This window comes from Pseudochaenichthys georgianus, chromosome 4 (assembly GCF_902827115.2).
Source record: "Pseudochaenichthys georgianus chromosome 4, fPseGeo1.2, whole genome shotgun sequence".
Lineage (NCBI taxonomy): Eukaryota > Metazoa > Chordata > Actinopteri > Perciformes > Channichthyidae > Pseudochaenichthys > Pseudochaenichthys georgianus.
This window is the reverse complement of record NC_047506.1, coordinates 45,172,052-45,191,847: the sequence shown is the minus strand read 5'-3', so window position 1 is coordinate 45,191,847 and position 19,796 is coordinate 45,172,052. Positions and strand designations below refer to the sequence as shown.

At 44.3% G+C, this 19,796-nt stretch overlaps 1 protein-coding gene and 1 long non-coding RNA gene across 3 annotated transcripts; one reads left to right on the top strand and one right to left on the bottom strand.

The window, feature by feature from the left end:
• Positions 1 to 1,655: 1,655 nt before the first annotated feature.
• nwd1 (NACHT and WD repeat domain containing 1) lies at positions 1,656 to 19,129 on the bottom strand. Its single transcript, XM_034080442.2, has 16 exons — positions 18,726 to 19,129; positions 17,333 to 18,644; positions 16,449 to 16,652; positions 16,174 to 16,327; positions 15,852 to 15,969; positions 14,559 to 14,723; positions 12,609 to 12,806; positions 12,086 to 12,208; positions 11,807 to 12,006; positions 10,839 to 11,099; positions 9,890 to 9,980; positions 9,498 to 9,646; positions 8,454 to 8,727; positions 7,459 to 8,012; positions 3,265 to 3,370; positions 1,656 to 2,440 (listed from the first exon to the last, which is right to left on the bottom strand). Exons 2-16 carry the CDS (start codon positions 18,553 to 18,555, stop codon positions 2,127 to 2,129), a joined length of 4,134 nt encoding a protein of 1,377 aa, XP_033936333.2. The 5' UTR covers positions 18,556 to 18,644; positions 18,726 to 19,129; the 3' UTR covers positions 1,656 to 2,126.
• On the top strand, positions 12,144 to 16,271 carry LOC139433726 (uncharacterized). Of its 2 annotated transcripts, XR_011643121.1 has the most exons (4): positions 12,144 to 12,235; positions 15,230 to 15,385; positions 15,871 to 16,040; positions 16,185 to 16,271. It is a non-coding gene; the product is annotated as an uncharacterized lncRNA (long non-coding RNA). The 2 variants fall into 2 exon arrangements; XR_011643120.1 differs by lacking the exon at positions 12,144 to 12,235 and having other exon boundaries at positions 14,691 to 15,385.
• Positions 19,130 to 19,796: the final 667 nt, after the last annotated feature.

The following is a 19,796-nucleotide window of genomic DNA, read 5'->3' as shown; positions in this document are numbered from 1 at the left end:
ACAGGGCTACTATGCTCAATTGCTTTAATGAGCATTTTGTGTCCTGTGGTTCTCTGTTTGATTCTGTCACTAACTCTGCTTCTGTGAACACTACAGGATGTGACTCTGAAAAACATGTGTTAGAAAACCCTTTTAGTTTTACCCCTTTTACTGTTAATGTTGTTCGTGAAGCTTTAACCAAGTTAGATCCTAAGAAACCGGCCGGCCCGGACAACGTAGAACCTTTCTTTTTAAAGATAGCTGCAGATTGTATTGCTCCACCTCTCACTTCTCTTTTTAACCTCTCCCTCAGCTCAAACACAATTCCAAAATTGTGGAAGTCAGCGTATGTCCTGCCTTTACTGAAAGGAGGGGAGGCCACCTTATTAAATAACTATAGGCCAATCTCTAAGTTGTCAGTTCTGGCTAAGGTTCTTGAACGCTTAGTGAGTGAACAAGTAAAGGAGTTTTTATGTACAAAGACTCAGCTCTCTGAACTAAAGCTTCTTTTAAATGTGGATAAAACCAAGGTAATGCTCTTTTCTAAAGCTAAAAAGACACCAGAGCCTGTTTTAGATATTGTAACTAAGCAAGAAATACAACTTGAAGTGGTTCCCTGTTACAAATACCTTGGTATCTGGCTTGATGATTGTCTCTCTTTTAAACTTCATGTCAATAACCTGCTTAAAAAGCTGAGGGTTAGGCTAGGGTTCTTCTACAGGAACAAGTCCTGTTTCTCGCTTGAGGCCAGGAAAAGGCTCTGTGACCTTTGACCTGAGCTGGACTATGGGGATCTGATGTATATGAATGCACCTGCCAATTGCCTGGCCAAGTTAGATGCTGCGTATCACAGCGCTCTGAGATTTGTGACAAACTGTAAAGCACTAACCCATCACTGTACCCTGTATGCAAGGGCTGGTTTGCTTTCACTAACTGTACGGAGGCTCAGTCACTGGTACATGTTATATACAAAGCCATGCTAGGGAAACTTCCATCTTATATCTGCTTCCTGATCTCACGGAGAATTGTAGGTGGCTACTGCCTGAGATCGCATGCTGTGGTTTTATTAAATGTGCCAACTGCTAGGACTGTCTTAGGGAAGACAGCTGTTAGATGCACAGCTCCTCTGTCTTGGAATAGTCTGCAAATTAAATGGAAACTGAAAAATCTGGTGCCACTAAATGTTTTTAAAGCTCGGTTGGATGCTACTCAATCGGAAGCTATTGGTACCTGCTTATGTGGATAATTATGTACATGATGCTGCATGATGTCCTTTTGTTGTTCTGTTTATGTTTTTATGTTTCATGTGGAACTACTTGAGCAGGTCTCCCTTGAAAAAGAGATCAATGATCTCAATGGGATTTATCTGTATAAATAAAGGTTTGAAATGAAATGAGTCAGTGTATGATGGTGAAACTCATTGTGTTGTCTTTATTAGAATAGTCTGTTATTTACTCTTCTATCATTATCTTGGTATACAAAAAAAGGATGCGCAAATGCTCACCTTTCATATCCTTCAACATGTTATCATAACAAATGTATTCACAGTAATTATAACTACATTTTCTAAAATTAGCAATAAATCAATGTGTTGGCCTTAGAGATATAAAGTTACGTTTTGGCTAAGTTGTAAGCTAACATTAGCTCAAGTTTTAGCAGATGAACCCAGGGTTAGTGCTTTGCAAAATGTAAAGGAACAATACTGAGAAAATATATATTTCATGAATCAAATACTCACCCCCTTCCATCTGATCACTTTGTAGCTTCTGTCTTCACAGAGGACGCAGCTGAAGTCACTGGCCGCTTCCAGACAGAGTCCTGCTGTATCTACTTCATTTAAAAAACACTCATATTTAGGCTTAAATGGTTGTATTGCTGTTGTTGCTAGCACTCTTAGATGTTACGTTTTGTAGCCCCTAAGAGTCTAAGGATTCCATAAACCTTAAAAATATGTTATTTTATCTTCCATGTTACAAGCATCCTGTTTATCTTAGTTATAACTTATGACAAAGATAAACAGGATGCTAACTGTCTACTGTTACAAAGTGATATTATATTATATATGAAATAATGTATGCACTATAGATATATTTGTGTTATGTATTGTTTTCTCTATAGTTTTGAAGCCTCTGGAGGTATTGGGCGTCCTACAGCAGGAGACAGGTGGAGGAGGGACTGGTTCTGAGCATGCTCATGAGGTTCAGGTTCAGACCAGCTGGGTTGAATTCCTGAAGGTGGGATCCGGAGCTCTGCTGGCCGTCCTGGCTCTGCTTTGCCCTGGAGGAGACCCGGTACTGGGCCTTGACGTTCCTCAGAGGGTTGTAGTCCGGACTGATGAGCTCCGGACAGTGGAACACCTCCCTGATGACGGAGCCCTGCTGGGACAGCGCCACAAAGCCGTTCCTGAAGGTCACCATCCTGACAACGGGGGAGTAGACGTACTGGACGTACAGCAGGTTTCCTGACAGGAAGAAACAAGAAAATACAAACCGGTGAGAGACAGCCTCTTTATTTCAAAGACCCTCAGCTGATCATCACATGGAATAGTCATTTTGATCATGGAAGAAGATTTCTGCAGTAGAGTGAACCTCGATGTCCTCTTCAGTGGACCTAGAGGCTGTGGTAAACTGAAGTTTTAGCAGCAGTTAACTTAAAGGTCCCACGTCATGGCCATTTCTACTGATCATATTTCCATTGTTGAGCTCTACTAGAATAGATTCACATTGTTCAATGTTCTAAACTCACATTGGTTTCTCACAGCATCTCTGTATAGTCTGTGTGTTCACTCTCTGTCCTAAACGGCTTGTTGGAGCTCCTGCCCCCCCTCCCTATGAGCCCACTGTGCTCTGATTGGTCAGCTCGTCCACTCTGTTCTGATGAGTCCACCACCGTTACAGCGGAACATCAGTGATTATGTGTTACAATGGCGTTTGTTAGCAACCAGAAAATGACACCAGTAAGGACAAACGGATGAGAGTGCTGCGTGGGGTCTGGGTGCCGTGTTGGCGGGACGTTGCGGGGCTCGCTGCTGCGAGGAGCGGACAGTGTGAGCTGGGTTCACTTCCTGCTTGCTGCGTGGGGTCTGCGAGACAGCGAGACATCGCGAATGGAAGCGGGAAGGGGGGGTGCTGAGGGGGCTGCAGCACCCCCATCTGCGAGTCTCCATTCCGTTAAGCATTTTACAAAACATGTAAGCAGAGCCGTTAGAGCTGCCACCGGTTAGTAGAACACACTCCAATCCTGTATTTCAGAAATAGTTTAGGAATGTGTTGGATCAGTGTGTACCTGAAGCGACATCCCACACTTTCACTGTTCTGTCCTGACATCCTGTGAAGACGAACTGGTCGCTGTCGGAGAAAGCAGCAGAGAGGACGCCCTCGAAGAAAAATCCCTGAACATCAAGAAAACATTTTTCAAAAACTCTAACTCCTGCTAAGAAGCATTCATAACATGCTTTAGTATAAATAGATAATGAATGACAACAATATAACATATATTGTGTCTTTATTTGAGAAGTTATATAAACGTGACAAATACTGTACATTATTAAACACTTAAAAATGTCCTTATATCTGCTTACAATACTATGTTAATAGCACTGTGTACAAATAATGAATGGGCTTAAGTTAAATACAACGATTTTGTGCAACTCGATTTTGACAAGAAAGCAACTGGACACTTCTAGAATTGTGTGAGTAACATTCTGTTTTTAGACTTCTCTGTTTCAGTGTGTGGACTCTGTATCAATGCTCTGCAGTTGATCAGACTGAAATTGTGATTTTAAATCTCAAAACCGCTACAGTATCTGTCAGGCAGAAACTTGGGACAAGTCATTTGACTGAAACCTTAAAACTGAACTAACTGACTGCTAGGGTTAACTTTGATTTAAACATTTGTAGAATACTAAGAGCTTTATTGAGTAGGTGTAACTGTATTAAGGGTTAAACTCATAACTTTATAACTTGGGGTTTAATGTAATTGACTTAAAAGACAATATCGATTTCCTTTTGAGGGCCACCAGCTGCAGAGAGTTAACTAATTAAAGGAACGTGGCCCCACAGCTGTGAGAACTCAGCAATCAGGTGTCCATTTTAGGTAGCACTTTCCTGGAGCGTCAGACAGGCAAAGACATTAGAGTCCTGCGGGAGTCACGAGGGAGTCAAAGAGGAGGCAAATCCTACTTTGAGCTAAAGTATCGCTGGTGTTTTATTTTCTTTAGCTTTCTAGCCCCTCAGGCTATAATCATGTGTGTTTTCTCCATTCCTGTTTATGTGTCTTCTCGCAATTATCACTGGCCCCGTGTATCTCGTAATCGATATAACCGGCCTGCTCTTATCTATCCCACATGCTCCACTGAGATCCAGCATCTAGTTTCAGGCGGCCTGTGGAACTGCCAGTCAGCTGTTCCTAAGGCTGACTTCATCTCTGGCTACGCTTCCCTGCAGTCTCTGGATTTCCTTGCTCTCACTGAGACCTGGATTACTCCATTCAACACATCCACACCGGCAGCTCTCTCCACAGCATATTCCTTCTCCCATACACCCAGACCCACTGGCAGAGGAGGTGGCACTGGTCTCCTGCTCTCTCCCAAATGGAGCTGTTCCCTCTTCAAGCTACCTAACTTCGCTCCTTCCACCTTTGAATTCCATGCCGTCACAGTAACCCATCCTATACAATTAACCATTGTTGTTCTCTACCGTCCACCAGGCGCCTTGGGGGACTTCTTGGAGGAATTAGATCATCTCCACTCACACATCCCTGAAACTGGTCCTCCCGCTGTACTTCTCGGAGACTTCAACCTCCAGACGGGGAAGATAGACGAACTAACATCTCTGTTAACCGCCTTTGCTTTCTCACTGTCTCCGTCCCCACCAACTCATAAAGCTGGCAGTGTCCTTGATCTCATATTCTCAAGGAACTGCTCTACTTCTAACCTCTCTGTAAACCCTCTCCACACATCCGATCACTTCTTCATTTCATTCTCTCTACCCCTTTCTAAACATAATGAACTATTCTCTTCTCATCCTGCACCTGTCCGCCGTAACCTCCGTTCCCTCTCCCCCTCTACCTTTGCCTCATCGGTGCTCTCAGCCCTCCCTTCCTCTGACTCGTTCCAATTGCTGCCTCCAAACTCTTCTGCAGAAACTCTCCTCTCTACTCTCTCATCCTCTCTGGACTCTCTCTGTCCTCTCACATCTCGGCAGGCTCGTCAGTCCCCTCCTGCTCCCTGGCTAAATGATGCACTGCGTGCTAATAGAACCGTCCTTAGGGCAGCAGAGCGGAAATGGTGGAAATCCAAACACCGTGACGACCTCCTAACCTATCAGGATCTCCTCTCCTCTTTCTCTGCTTCGATCTCTCAGGCAAAAAGCACTTTCTTTCAAGATAAGATCCAATCTTCCTATTCCAATCCCAAAAAACTATTTTCCATCTTCTCCACCCTCCTGGACCCCCCCAAAGCCCCTTCCCCCTCCTCCCTCTTGGACCCCCCCAAAGCCCCTCTCCCCTCCTCACTTCTGTCAAGCGACTTTATTAACCACTTTGAAAAAAAGGTTGATGATATTCGCTCTTCTTTTTCTGACTCACCTCTACTCACCGCTGGGTCACCAGACCCTCCTTTCACCCACACACTAACCTCCTTTTCCCCTCTCCCTCCAAGTGAGGTTCTTACCCTCATTACCTCTGCCCGCCCTACCACCTGTCCTCTGGACCCTATCCCTTCAAACCTCCTTCAGACTATCGCTCCTGATATTCTACCATTTCTCACCCATTTCATCAACACTTCTCTAACTTCTGGTCACTTTCCAAACAGTCTCAAGGAGGCAAGAGTAAACCCTCTCCTAAAGAAACCCACTCTCAACCCGTATGATGTTATAAACCACAGGCCTGTCTCTCTCCTCCCGTTCCTGTCTAAAACACTTGAACGTGCTGTCTTTAGACAACTCTCCTGTTATCTCCATCAGAACAACCTTCTGGATCCGCACCAGTCTGGTTTCAAGGCAGGTCACTCCACAGAAACTGCCCTCCTTGCTGTCACTGAGGAACTGCACACTGCTAAAGCAGCCTCCCTCTCCTCTGTCATCATCCTTCTGGACCTGTCTGCTGCATTCGACACGGTGAACCATCAGATCCTCCTTCGCACTCTCCAAGAACTTGGAGTTTCAGGCTCTGCACTTTCCCTCCTCACCTCATACCTCAAAGACCGCACCTACAGGGTAACTTGGAGAGGGTCCGAGTCCGACCCTTGTCAATTAACTACAGGGGTCCCTCAGGGCTCTGTTCTTGGTCCCCTCCTCTTCTCCCTGTACACAAACTCGCTCGGATCTGTCATTAGCCCGCATGGTTTTTCATACTACTGCTACGCTGACGACACCCAACTAATTCTGTCCTTCCCCCGCTCAGAGACCCAGGTCCTCGCACGCATCTCTTCTGTCTAGCTGACATCTCTCCGTGGATGTCTGCTCATCATCTCAAGCTCAACCTTGACAAAACTGAACTGCTATTCCTTCCGGGAAAAGATTGTCCCACTCTTGACCTGACCATCAACATCGACCCCTCTGTTGTTTCCCCGACTCAGACTGCAAGGAATCTGGTTGTGACCCTAGATAACAACCTGTCCTTCACTGCAAACATTGCTGCTACAACCCGTTGCTGCAGATACACGCTTTACCACATCAGGAGGATACGTCCCCAGCTGACCCAGAAAGCGACGCAGGTTCTGGTCCAGGCTCTCGTCACCTCACGCCTAGACTACTGCAACTCCCTCCTGGCTGGTCTACCTGCATGTGCCATCCGACCTCTGCAGCTCATCCAGAATGCAGCGGCTCGTCTGGTCTTCAACCTTCCTAAATGTTCCCACACCACTCCGCTCCTCCGCTCCCTCCACTGGCTTCCGTTAACTGCTAGAATCCACTTCAAGACACTGGTACTTGCGTACCATGCTGCGAATGGATCTGGCCCTTCCTACATCCAGGACATGGTTAATCGTACACCCCAGCACGTGCACTCCGCTCTGCATCAACCAAACGACTCGCTGCACCATCGCTGCGAGGGGGACCCAAGTTCCCATCAGCAAAAACACGTGGGTTTGCTATCCTGGCTCCAAAATGGTGGAATGAGCTCCCATTGACATCAGGACAACAGATAGCTTACACACCTTCCGGCGCAGACTGAAAACTCATGTCTTTTGACTCCACTTCGAGCGATAGAACTATTAACAAAGCACTTATATACTAATAAAGCGCTGGCTTATCTAAAGCCAGTTGAGTAGCACTTGAAATGTTTTTGCTCTATGAAACCTGATGTACTTATATGATTCTGTTTTCTTCAAGTTTGTATTTTGTTGGTCAAACGCACTTATTGTAAGTCGCTTTGGATAAAAGCGTCAGCTAAATGCAATGTAATGTAATTTTGGCCGCTACAGTGAAGTTGCAGATTGCATGGTGATGTGATTTGATGTCAAACCACAGTAGTTCTGACCTTGTACTCCATGGTGTGGTCCAGCACCAGTGGGCTCAGGGCCCAAAGCCTCTGGACAGCATCCTCGGAGCCCACCAAGGCGTGGGTCCCCCAGTGCCCGGCCGTCACACATGTCACCCTGCTGCGGTGGGGTTCCAGGCCTGAGCTGATGCCGCTACTGAAGTCGTGGAGCTTCACCTCCCCGCAGCTGGTCCCGTACAGCAGCCTGCGGTCGGGCAGCAGGGCCATGGAGGACAGCGGGGCGTGGAGCAGAGACAGGGGGACCTTCTTCAGGGGACCCTCCACCGTGGGGAAACTGTCTCTGTTGGTGATCTCAAACAAACACACAGAATCCTCGTAGGCCACCGCCATATGCTTCTCCTGGGAGCTGACAGCTATGCAGAGCACCCTGGAGAGGCTCTCTGGGGGGGGGATGCAGAGCGTCTCCTGGGGCAGGGACAGAGGGTAGATGAGCACCGTGCCGGTGGTCAGCCCGCAGAGCAGCAGCCGCTTGTGCTGAGCTACCTCCAGGCAGCAGACCTCAGCAGAGACCGCATAACACTCAGACAGAGAACCTGCAGGGAGATCCAGGGGGGGTCAGAGTCTCCACCTGTAGAGGGTGCTTTACAAACACTGACACATACCTGCTTTTATTATTTCAACAGTAATTAATGTATAAGATGACATTACTCGTGAATAGATGTAAAAGCAGAATGTTAAGTTGTAGGTTGATTACCTAGAGCTCATTTTTAACTATTTACTCCTTATTATCTTTTAACATTAAACGATTGATTGTTTGGTTTGCAAAAATACATAATATAATTAGAAATTATATCACAATCAAAACATAAAAGTAAGATATTAAAGATCAATATACAGATAGAAATAACTTTTAAAAAAGTAGTGTGACAAACACTAGCTTACTTGAACATGATAACTATACTAGACAAGGCGGTGGAGTTAAATAAACACGTGCATACAGGGGCACACACGAGTACATCTCTCTTTGCAGTGACCTGTGTTGTTGTTCCAGCTGAGGACCGTCGTTTGGCTCTGCTGCCGGACGTAAAAAACCCGGTCTGCGTCTTCAGTGACGGCCACGTGGGCGCAGCCTGCAGGGATGGTGGCGGTGGGTTTGTGGCGGGGGTCGTATTTCAGACTCCACAGACGGACGCTGGCAGCTGCCTTTGAGGCTGAAAGCACAAAGCCGTGATACAGAAGAACAGAAGTGACGGGGGAGTCTGAGCCACTCAGAGTGTCCAACAACGCACCGGTGGTCACCGACCAGATCTGTAAAGAAGAAGAAGAAGTTCATACCGGAAAAAAGAGCATGTGAAAACTGCCTTAGTAGAGCTGTAGATTCTCCACAAATAGGTCTTTAAGATGTACTTTAAAGCAGCTGGGTTTTTCTTAAGTGTGGAACATCTTGACGTATTTACTGTGAATTATACTGTGGAATAAAATAGCTGAAATAATGTGTACTGTGTAGCAGATTGATGGCTTTTACTGTAATACATATATGGAGAGTTTGATGTGAAGCACCTACAGTACGTGCTTTGAGCAGGTGAAGCAGGTGAAAGACTGTTACTGAAGCTTTTACAATAAAGCAACTGGAAGGATTCTATTATAAAGAAACGCTGATGGTATTTATTCTAACTGTGTAGCAGCTACAGGAATTGTGAAATAGCAGAAAGGCTGGATTTGCTTTTACTCATGGATTTGACAGTGAAGCATGTAGAGGGCTTTTACTTTGAAACAGCTTAACATTTTGCTGAGGTGAATGAAGAGAGCTTCACATTGAGAGTTTGAGGACCTCCCACTATGAAATAACTGGATAAGCTTTACCTGTGACACAGCTGGGGAGATTCTACTATAAAGCAGCTTAAAAGCTTTTACTTTGAAGCTGCTGCACAGGCTAACTAGTAAAGCAACTGGGAGGATGAGGCAAATTTGGGGCCTTTATTCCAACTGAAGCGTGGCTTTGACAGGATGCCTCACGGAGAAGCCGCTGCCAGCACATCATGATTACCATCTACATCTACTGTATGTTAGTGTGTTACTCTGATGAGTTGGTCAGCAGCTCCTGAGGCGAGCACTCGGCAGTCCGAGGAGACGCAGGCAGACAAAACGCTGTCGTCGTGTTGGAGCTCCAGGAATCTGTCCACAGAGTCTCTGTCGATGTTAAAGAGGCTCAGAGTCCGATCGCTGCCTGTACAGGACACAAACACGCTTCTTTCACTCTGAGAATGTGCATGGACGTGAGAAACAGGAAACACAATGAGATCCTGGCTTCCTCTTGTTTTATCCCTTCAGTAGCTGCACATGGAGGAACACGAAGGAAGGCTCGACAATGAATTATGTTTTGGGGAATTTTATCAAAAGTATTTAATAAGTTCCCCTTAACAAGCCAGTCTGTTTTCAGTATGTATTTGTTAGTCAATAACAGTCCTACCTGCTACCAGTATTTTTTCATCTTCAGTGACTGAAAGCAGAGAAGGAACCAGCGGAAACTTTACTGCCATGTGTCTCCCCTTCAAGGAAATCTGCAGACAGGAAGGTAAATGCCATCATTATGAGTTATGAACATGTGTAGCACATGTTAAGGATAAATACTGGCTGATTATAATGTGACTGGGCTGGCATCCCCCCCACTGGTTCATACTGGCTGTTGCCTATGAACTATGGAGCAGGAAGTATTCCGAATATTTACTTAAGTAAAAGTACTAATAACTCGCTTTAAAAATAACTGTAACTGTAACATTTTTATTTCATTACATTAAGTATGTATGTAAGTATAATAAGAAATATATTTAAAGCATCAAACTAGAAAAATGTAGAGACACTATCATCAGATCATTATTTAAAATCTGGATGTTACTGTAATAGTTAGATGAGGTGGAGCTCATTTTAATGAACTAATGATTATTTTTATTTTGTATTTAAATGTTGACTAATTTCCTTTTTTTGGTTTGAAACGTTAAACAAATAAGTGAGAAATGCCCTCACAATTAAAACACAATAGTACAATATTAAATATACAGATAAAAATAACATATATTAATATTTAACAAATAAATAATCAAATACAAAATATATTAATTAGTTTAAATTTAACGGAAAAACTGTTTCAAAGGAAATTAAGAAACAACTTCTTTGGAGCCAAATGATTGAACTTAGGAGGATAGTGGAATTTAAGATATGTTGTATGTACTATTGATATGTATGGATGTTTAGGGGATTGTCTATCGGCCAAACTATTAGAGTATGTTATCTTTACAAAAGAAAGTGTCACAATTGCAGAGTTATTATTTCTTCTTGCTCTAAGATTCTCCAGACATCCAGCTCCCATGTAATACATGTTGCACAACGAAAAGAGAATGACAGATGGAGAAAACACACACCTGATAGAGGAAGCCTTCTTTAGAAACGAAGAACACTTTCCCACGTTTTGGTAAGTTAACAGATTTAGACAGGGTCACACTTCTCTGACAGTTGTCCAGCCGAGTCTCAACCGTTTGAGTCCCATTGATAGGTTGAGATATTCTGACAAGACCAGAATCACACAGAGAAACCACTGATTCTCCCAGAACTCCCAGCACCACCGACCCGTCAGCATTACTGCTGCTGAGGACCTCACCCCCGTCCAGCTGCCACACCTTCACCTGAAACAGCAAGAACTCTGATCCAAACACAATCCTGGATTTAACTACAAGTACTAGTGGTAGTAATTGTATTTATTTCAAAAGCAAAATGACTAGTAGTAGTTATGATGTTATAGCAACATCTGATATCAAGGATCTGGCATACATGTTCAATAGAGTTTTGCATTGATGACATCATGTTGTATGCCAACCCAAAGGTTAGCGTCAGAGGGTTCCTTAGGAAAACACCTGGGAATGTTTTATTGGATTTTGGAGAATTGCAAAAAATAAGATAGGTGTCATCACACGTTTGTGATTCTTCCAAATGTGTTCAGCAGAATAATTTCTACTTCTACGACTTTATGATTTTTGAAGTGAGAATGAAATCGCCAGAAGTAAAAAGCTAACATTAGGCTATAAACAGCAACATCATGGTCACAGGGCTTTGGATCACCACCCACTAAGCTAAAAGCGGACACCGGTTAGCTTTTATGGCAGGAGCTTTTGACATTTACATGAGTGGGGTACTAACTTTCGTATTTTATGTCATACAGTTATATTGCAAAACTCCTAAGATTGTGTTAACCACGGACTTTATTTTAGGCATCTAACCAAAAACCTGTTCAGAAACGTTGATGTTTATGTTTAACTAGAAGTGGTACAATTCTGACTCATTTACGGGCTTTAGGACTCATTCCTGAACAACTCTATTGGCTTCATTATGGTACCTGTGTCCTGGTGTAAATGAAGATCAGCTGTTCAGACAGGTGTATGTGTACTGAGGAAGGTGCGGGGTTGACAGGAATGGACTCCTGGATGCAGAGCAGCTGTTGGCCGTTCACCAGGCTCCACCTCCTCAGAGAGCCATCCGCTGCCACTGAGAGGCAGTTGGCGGCGCTGTCAACCACCTTGACGCACAGAACAGCACCTACAAACAGATTAGGTTATTCATATTTATATTAATAATAACTTTATATCCCTCTTACTATTCTTGAATGAACATAGACCTGTGTGTCCTAGCAGTGAGTGTACGAGCTGGTGGTCAGAGAGGCTCCAGACAGCCACCACTCCACCATCTGAACCTGCAACCAGAAGCTCCGCCTCCACATTGAGGTCCACACAGAGCACACCTGAAACGAAAAAAAAGAAGACGACAGGTAAAACCTCTGATACGGGTCCTCACAATACTTTCAGTCAGCTGCAAGCAATGTTAGCTAACACAGCTTTGACTTGCTCACTTACGGTTAGCATCATTTCGGAGACCGAATGCAAAACTAACAGCAATGAATATATTTGGAAAAATTAAACTAAACTAACAACTGACAGCTTGAGGTTCGTTGTCACAGGATTTATACTTAAACAATTAACAGATGCTAACTACAACTTTTAACTGCTACAGTTTGGAAAAAACCCTGTTAATTATTGAATTTCGAACAAAAATTATAAAAAAATGTCACTTTCTAGGTTTAAACATAAATGTTTTAGATCTACTTTAATGCTACTTTAAGAGAAGCAGCATAATTCCCCGACCTCCCTGCAGTCCGGTAAGCGTGTATTGTAGCGCCCCTCCTGGCTGCTGCAGGAAACTGCACTTGGGAATGAGGATGGGCTCGGGGCGCGTCAGTAACAACTCTTCACATTGGCCACACAGCCGGCCAATCACCGAGGGAAAAGGCTTAGCCAAGGAGCAGAGTCTGGCCAACAGCTCAGTGTAAAACAGAGACATGTCTGAAACAAGTGTAAAAAACAAGTTACTGCATTTGTTTGGATTTTTTGAACATTTCTGTTAACTTTTTACATTTAGTTTGGTTAAGAACATTATCTTACACTGCCCGTCCAAAAAAAAAATCCCCAACTGGATTTAACTAAGGCCCCATTTACATGGGAACGCTAACGCAAACGAACCGAATTCGATATAAAAAAAGTCTTCCGTTCACACGGATACGGCTCGACCCGCTGGAGACGCTGTAGTACATATGCCGGGCCTGTAAGTGGCGTACTTCCGCCACAAAATACACCAAAAGCAGCGAAGAAGACCCCCGAAAATGGTTGCCATGGTTGCCTGGTTGCCCTTCTGTTTATTCTCCGCGGTGGATTTAGCAACATGTAGTTCACCATGTCCACTTGTTGCTGATGGTTGTGGTAGAGGAGCTGTAGATTTTGCACTAACATCTGTAGCATGGTCAGTAGCAGTAGCAGCAGTAGCTACTGATAGTAGTTACTGACCATGCTACAGCAGTGAGCAGCAGAGGTGGGGAGAGGCGGGGCTATGGCTTCATCGTTATCAGGAAATGATCGTATAGGACACACGGAGCCGTGCAGATCTATCCACCTTGGGACCCGTTATCATTTTAGGGGTCCGTTTCCGCGGTTCCTTTACGGCCTCGTGTGAACGAACGGGCTATATGAAAGAGAAAAGTAGCGGCTACAACCGCTTATGGATAGACAGAGGTGAAGAGGTTGGTGATATGGGGGGGGGCTTTGTAGGTGAGGAGGACCAGAATTTTGTAATTCATGCGGTGGGAGACAGGAAGCCAATGGAAGGAAGAGGATGAGGATATTGAGGGAACCAGTGTCAGCAGAGGTGAGAAGGTCATTGAGGACTTTGATGAGTGCAGTTTCTGTGCTGTGGTGAGGACGAAATCCAGACTGGTGGGGCTCATAAAGCTGGTTGGTTTGGAGATGGCAATGGGAGTGTTTTTGAGAGGAATGGGAGGTTGGAAAAGGGGGGGTAATTAGTGAGGGAGGAGGGATCCAGTCCTGTTTTTTGGAGGATTGGAGTTACAGCAGTAGAGGGGACGGTTCCATGGGACAGCGAGGAGTTGAAAAGGTTAGCGAAATAGGGGCAGAGGACGGGGAGGCAGGACTTCAGAAGAGGAGTGGGTAGAGGGTCAAGTAAGCGTAAGGGCGGAGTGGATGAAGTGTGCTGTTGTAGCGGACCGGCGGTGAGTGTATGTGGAGTGGTAGAGGTTGCGCTCTGATGACGTGTCAATTGTGCGACATTGCGAGTAGTCGTCCGGGTCTTTCTATCAATGGAGTCTTTCTTCCCTGACGGCACGGCCATCTTCCAAGGGGACAATGGCAGGGGGGCTCACATTGTGAATGAGTGCTTCAGGGAGCAGGAGACAACCTTTCTACACATGGAAGTCCAGACCTCAGCCCCATTGAGAGTCCTTGGGATGTGCTGGAGAAGACTTTGCGCAGCGGTGCGACTCTCCAATCATAAATACAAGATCTTGGCAGAAAATTAACGCAACTCTGGACAGAAATAAATGTTGTGTCATTGCAGAAGCGTATCGAAATGATGCCACGGCGACTGCGTGCTAAAGCTAAAGGCGGTACAACTAAATATTAGAGTGCAACTTTTCTTTTGGACGGGCAATGTTTTTCTGAAGTAAAAATCATAGACGAACTATGATTAGAAATATTTGAAACCAAAAAAAGATGAATAACTTAATATTGACACATGTCATAGCTGACCCATATGACCGTCCAGGAAGTCCAGACTGGCTTTGATCAGGAGCAGAGTGTCTCGGAGCAGGCTGGTCTCAGTGCAGTCCATGTACTTGGAGCACTGGTCCAGATCCTGGATCACACTGGACACCCCACAAACCCTGCTCTTACAGTACAGCCACTCAGCACTGCCTGAAAAATGTAACACATTTATATATATTTATTTATTTACTGAACTGGTTTGTACAAATTAGGAATCAAATCAAGTTTTATTTATATAGCACATTTATAAACGATGTCTGGTGGAGCCAAAGTGCTGTACATATAATAAAAATAGCCTACAGTAGAGACACGTTACAGCAAATACAACAGCACAGATTGTTCAGAATATCAGTATGAGAAAAACGACACCCTCTGTCCTTAGACCCTCTATCCTTAGACCCTCTGTCCTTAGACCCTCACATCGTACAAGGAAACACTTCCAGAGAAACCCCACAGTTTAAAGGGAACATGGAGAAACCTCAGGGAGAGCAGCAGAGGAGGGATCCCTCTCCCAGGACGGACAGACGTGCAATAGACGCCGTGTGTAAATCCAAGAGATAATACATTTTACAGCATATAGACCGAATGTTAGGAAATGCATGTGTCTGTAATAAGAAGATGAATCCACGAGGATGTCAGCTACAATCCTGTGGAAGCCATCAGGGAAGCAGCATGACGAGACCCAGGGCAGGACCGCAGAGACCGGTTCAGCCACGACCCGAAGTCCACGACTTCATTTGATTTGATCATCAGGAATATGATCAAGGAAGAAAAAATACTGCTACTACTGCTACTACTTGAAATGTGCATTTGTAAGTATTGAGAGTGACTACAAATGTTTAAATAAATGTTTTTCTTTCAGTACTATTACAACAAACTTTTTTTTATAATGACTCATTTTATTGAACCTGATGCTGTTTCTTTAATCTTCTTTATTTTGGTATTTAAAAAAATGAATAATGATTATAGTAAAAAATAAAACCTGCTCATATAGTTAAGCAATGGCAAATTATAGCAATGAAAGAAAGGTGTTTAGACCGTATATTATTATATATAATATTATATACAGTATAGTGCTTAACATAATGATATGATTGATAAAAGTAATACACTAATATTATTAGTGTATTACTTTTATCAATCATATCATTATGTTTTCGTGTTTATCATTTGTTTTATCATTTCAAACTGGGTTTGTGTTGTTTACTCAGTAGCTGTATGGAACAATACAACCAACACAATATTTGTATTTATACTGAGTCTCTTCCCACATCTTACCAATGACTTCCTGTTGCAGCTCCTCCCACAGACCAGCATGCAGCAGGTGATAGGGCAGCTCCTGGAGCTTTCTGATGTTGGCCAATCCTGGAGCAAACCACAGCGGCTGGGGCGGGACCTGACACCATAAAGCCAATCAGAATACACAATCAACAGTCGAAAAAACTTCTGCATAGAAGGTCAAAGAAGGTCAGTGAAGTCAAAGACTGCTGCCGAAATAAAAATCCAAAACAACATTTCATTCAAATAAAAAGCAGAGATAAATATTTATTTCAGTACAATGACTTAATTTAGAAGCTAATCTATTTTGAGTCGTTTGTACCTTTCTATCAGAGAGGAGCAGCGACAGACCCTGGAGAGCCACAGGCTTCAGTTTCCCCGACCACCGACCGAGGAAGTACTCTGCCAGGATCCTGAGGCTCCGCCCACGGCGCTCTGATGTCAAATAACGAGTTGAAACTGCCTCACACAGACGCCTTCACATGCGCACACACATACACAAACACACACACACACACACACACACACACACACACACACACATTAAAAATGTTCCCTTGAGCCATGTGAACCTTTATCAGATTTATTTTTCTTCACCAGTGTTTGAAGGCGATGGCAGCGACCCCCCTCGTCCAGCGCTCTTCCAGCTGATCCTCGAGGTCGTGTCTGAGTCGAGCCCAGAGGAGAGGGGGCAGCCGGATTAACGTGGTGGATGGAGGTAGGGAGTACTTGTACACCTCACTGATGATATCATCATCGAGAGACATGACGTCACGTAGTTCAGCTTCCAGCACACCTTCCCTGAGGAGTTAGTTTTCATTGTTTTTAGTCTAGCAAGGTTCCATATATTGAAATGACTTAATATCATTACTGTTAGTGTTTTTTACTACTAAGGTACACATGATAAGGTTTAACATATCACAAATACGACTTCAACTGGAAGAATCATTGGGTATGCATTCCTTCTCATTTAAATTAAACACACCTTTTAACTAATTGCTATAGATAATTATTACAAATATAACAAAAAGGCCCCTTTTTGCTGAACAATGATGACATTTTCAGGTACATTTCATTAAAATTCATTCACACTGTATTATGGTTAATATATAAATGTGCCTCCAAACCTTCTCCGTGGATGTTATTACGGATACTGGATAGTATGAAAATGTAACATGTCGGTGTCTTTATTGTGTGCAGAACTCTATAAGTTCTCCACCAATGTAAACAAATAATTAGGTCCATTCAGCCATAAAATAGCTTCATTTTAATCCATATTTTCATAGAGAAGTACCCTTACCATTCCATCATAAGTGCCACACACTTCAAACAACCACCCATACACCAATCAATGTCACCAATTATGTGTAAAGTGTTATTGTTATCTGCAAACAAACACATCTGTTATTTAAAAAGCGCAAAGGTAATTTGCATTAACAGACAATATTAACAACAACAAAGAGCAACATGACACTCCTTACCTTGCCAGAGCAATGTACCCTAAAGCCCCGCCCACTAGCTCCTTCCCATGTTTCTCCTCAAGTTTCAGGAAGAGCTGTAACATCACTTCCTGTGTGTTGGTGCTCGGACGTGTTGCTGCGAGCGGGGTGAAGGACAGCCAGCGTTTGGCTGCAGACAGAATCAGTGTGAGGTGCAGAGGACAGCCGGTGGTCTCGAAGCTGCGCAGCACGGCCTCACGCTGCTCGGGAGTCAACGCTCGCTGAGATTCGTGCAGGTATGACTCCATCATTTGTCTACCTTCATCCCGAGACAAACCTTCCACTTCAAAGTAACTCCTCTGACTATTCAACTTTAGCTGCATGTTAGCAAACGCCTCACTGTTGGTATCCATGGAAACCACCAGGTGGACATTGGGTGGGAGGTTTGCGGGCATCCAGCGGAGTTTGTGAGCATGGTGTACGTCTGAGAGATGGTCCACAGCATCAAGTATAATGAGCAAAGTGTTCCCCTGCTGGGACACCTCAGTGAGGACGTTCCTGAAGAACTGGAGCAGCTCCTGGTGGTTGTTGGCTGTCAGAGGTGAGGGCGGAGCCAAACCCCCGGCCAAACAGATTTGGAGGCAGATGCTACGTAGGACGTTGTCAATGTTTGGTCTTTGAGGATGATGTGCTGAGAGCAGCCTGATCACCACCGCTGCCTCGGCATCAAGAACGCTGCGTGTCTCCTGCGCTACTTTGCACAGCAGAGCTGTCTTCCCCATCCCAGCAGCCCCATGGACCACCAGGGGGCCATGGGGCACATTGGTGGACTCCCACATGGCACAACAGAGTTTACCCAGAAGGCTTTCCCTGCCGTAGAGACTCCTGCATAGCTCATTACTCATGGAGACATGCCATCCAACCTGTTCAACCCAAGAGTCTGAGATGATCTCCTTTCCTTCATCAATGCTTCCCCAAATATTCCTCCTCCTCCCCTCTACCTTTAAATCAACCACCTCTCCTATCCTGGCCTTCATCTGCAACACAAACTGCTCGCAGATGATGTCCAGGTACCGAGCATGCTCTTTACGTTTGGGGTCAATGCTTCCTTTGCTGAGCTCTACGCAGTTCAAGTTAAGAATCTTCTGCCGCGTGGCGTAGAGGTGGGATCTGAGGCCGGTAAGGAGTCCCTGAGCTTCTGCGTCCAGCAGGCCGTCTGCAGACAGGTCCATGTATTTAGCGAGACGTTTAGGAACGTCCTTCATCCTCTGGCAGGGAATCTCTCGCACAAAGAGTAGAGCCAATGGTTCGCTGCTATCCTTCCACAAACCCTGCTCAAATTCTTGCTCTGTGACTGTGGAAAAGAAGAGAGAGACGCTCAGCTCTAACAAATTATATTCAGTCAATAAGTGAGAAAATGTGTGAGGCGTCTGACCTGATGTGAAGAAGTGTTGTTTCTGCTTGGCTGTGATGTCGCCGGCTGCCTCTGCGGCGGTGGCAGCAGAGCGGAGAAGCTTCAACAGTTTAGTCTCTGTGAAGCGCCAGGAGAGGAGGCTGTAGTCCCGCTGCGCTTCACTCCCAGGCTGGAGGTCACCAAAGTGGGGGAAGTGATCAGTGATTGGCTGAAGAACGTAGGTGGGTGGGACCGCATTGTTGTCTTTTAAGTACCACTGATTTAGCTGCTTGACATCTTCAGGATTTTTGGAGAGTTTGGACAAAAGAACTTCAAAATGCTTCTCTGGGACAAGACGAGGAAGAGCTCGGTAGCCATACCGGTTCCCCAGCAGTGCCTTTTGAGCCCAAACATAAAAATAGAGCAGAAGAATGAGCTGAAAGATCGTCCTGGATTAAAAGACTTATCACTTTTACCTGTACTCCTTCAGCTAATAAAAACATGCAATAAACCATTCAAAAAGAATCTCATTTAGTGGCTTCATGTTGATTTTGTTTAATTATTATTCCCAAGTGAAGTGAACGTGTGAGTTATTTTTATGGAGATTGTTTTCATCACTATATATTTCTTCCAGCTGTAAAATAAGACATCCATTTTTGGTTGTCCCATTTGTGAGTCATTTTTAGACAGGCAGATATTGAAGGAATTCATTTTTTATAAGAGCGAGCAGGCAGGCAGGTAGGAAGGCGTGGGGAATTTACAGTTGGAGTGACAAGCAGGCAGGCAGGATAATAAAGTATTCTGTTTCTTTTTCAAACTTTCCGGTAACAAGTATACTGTACCTATTATCAATACCCTAAGGCTAATACACAACTCTTAAGAGACAAAAATCCACAAAACGATATGTATCGTGACGTCTACAAAGCTGCGTAAAAAGGGCAAAAAACAAGAGACAACATACTCAAAACAACTTTGCTCCCATGGAGGAGAGATATATCCAACCAATACTTAAAACATCAATAAAGCACTAAATATAAAACTATCTTCATGTTTATCTGTATTTAAATTGTAGAGTTAGAGAAGAGTAGATATTGAAAAGTCAAAATATGCCAC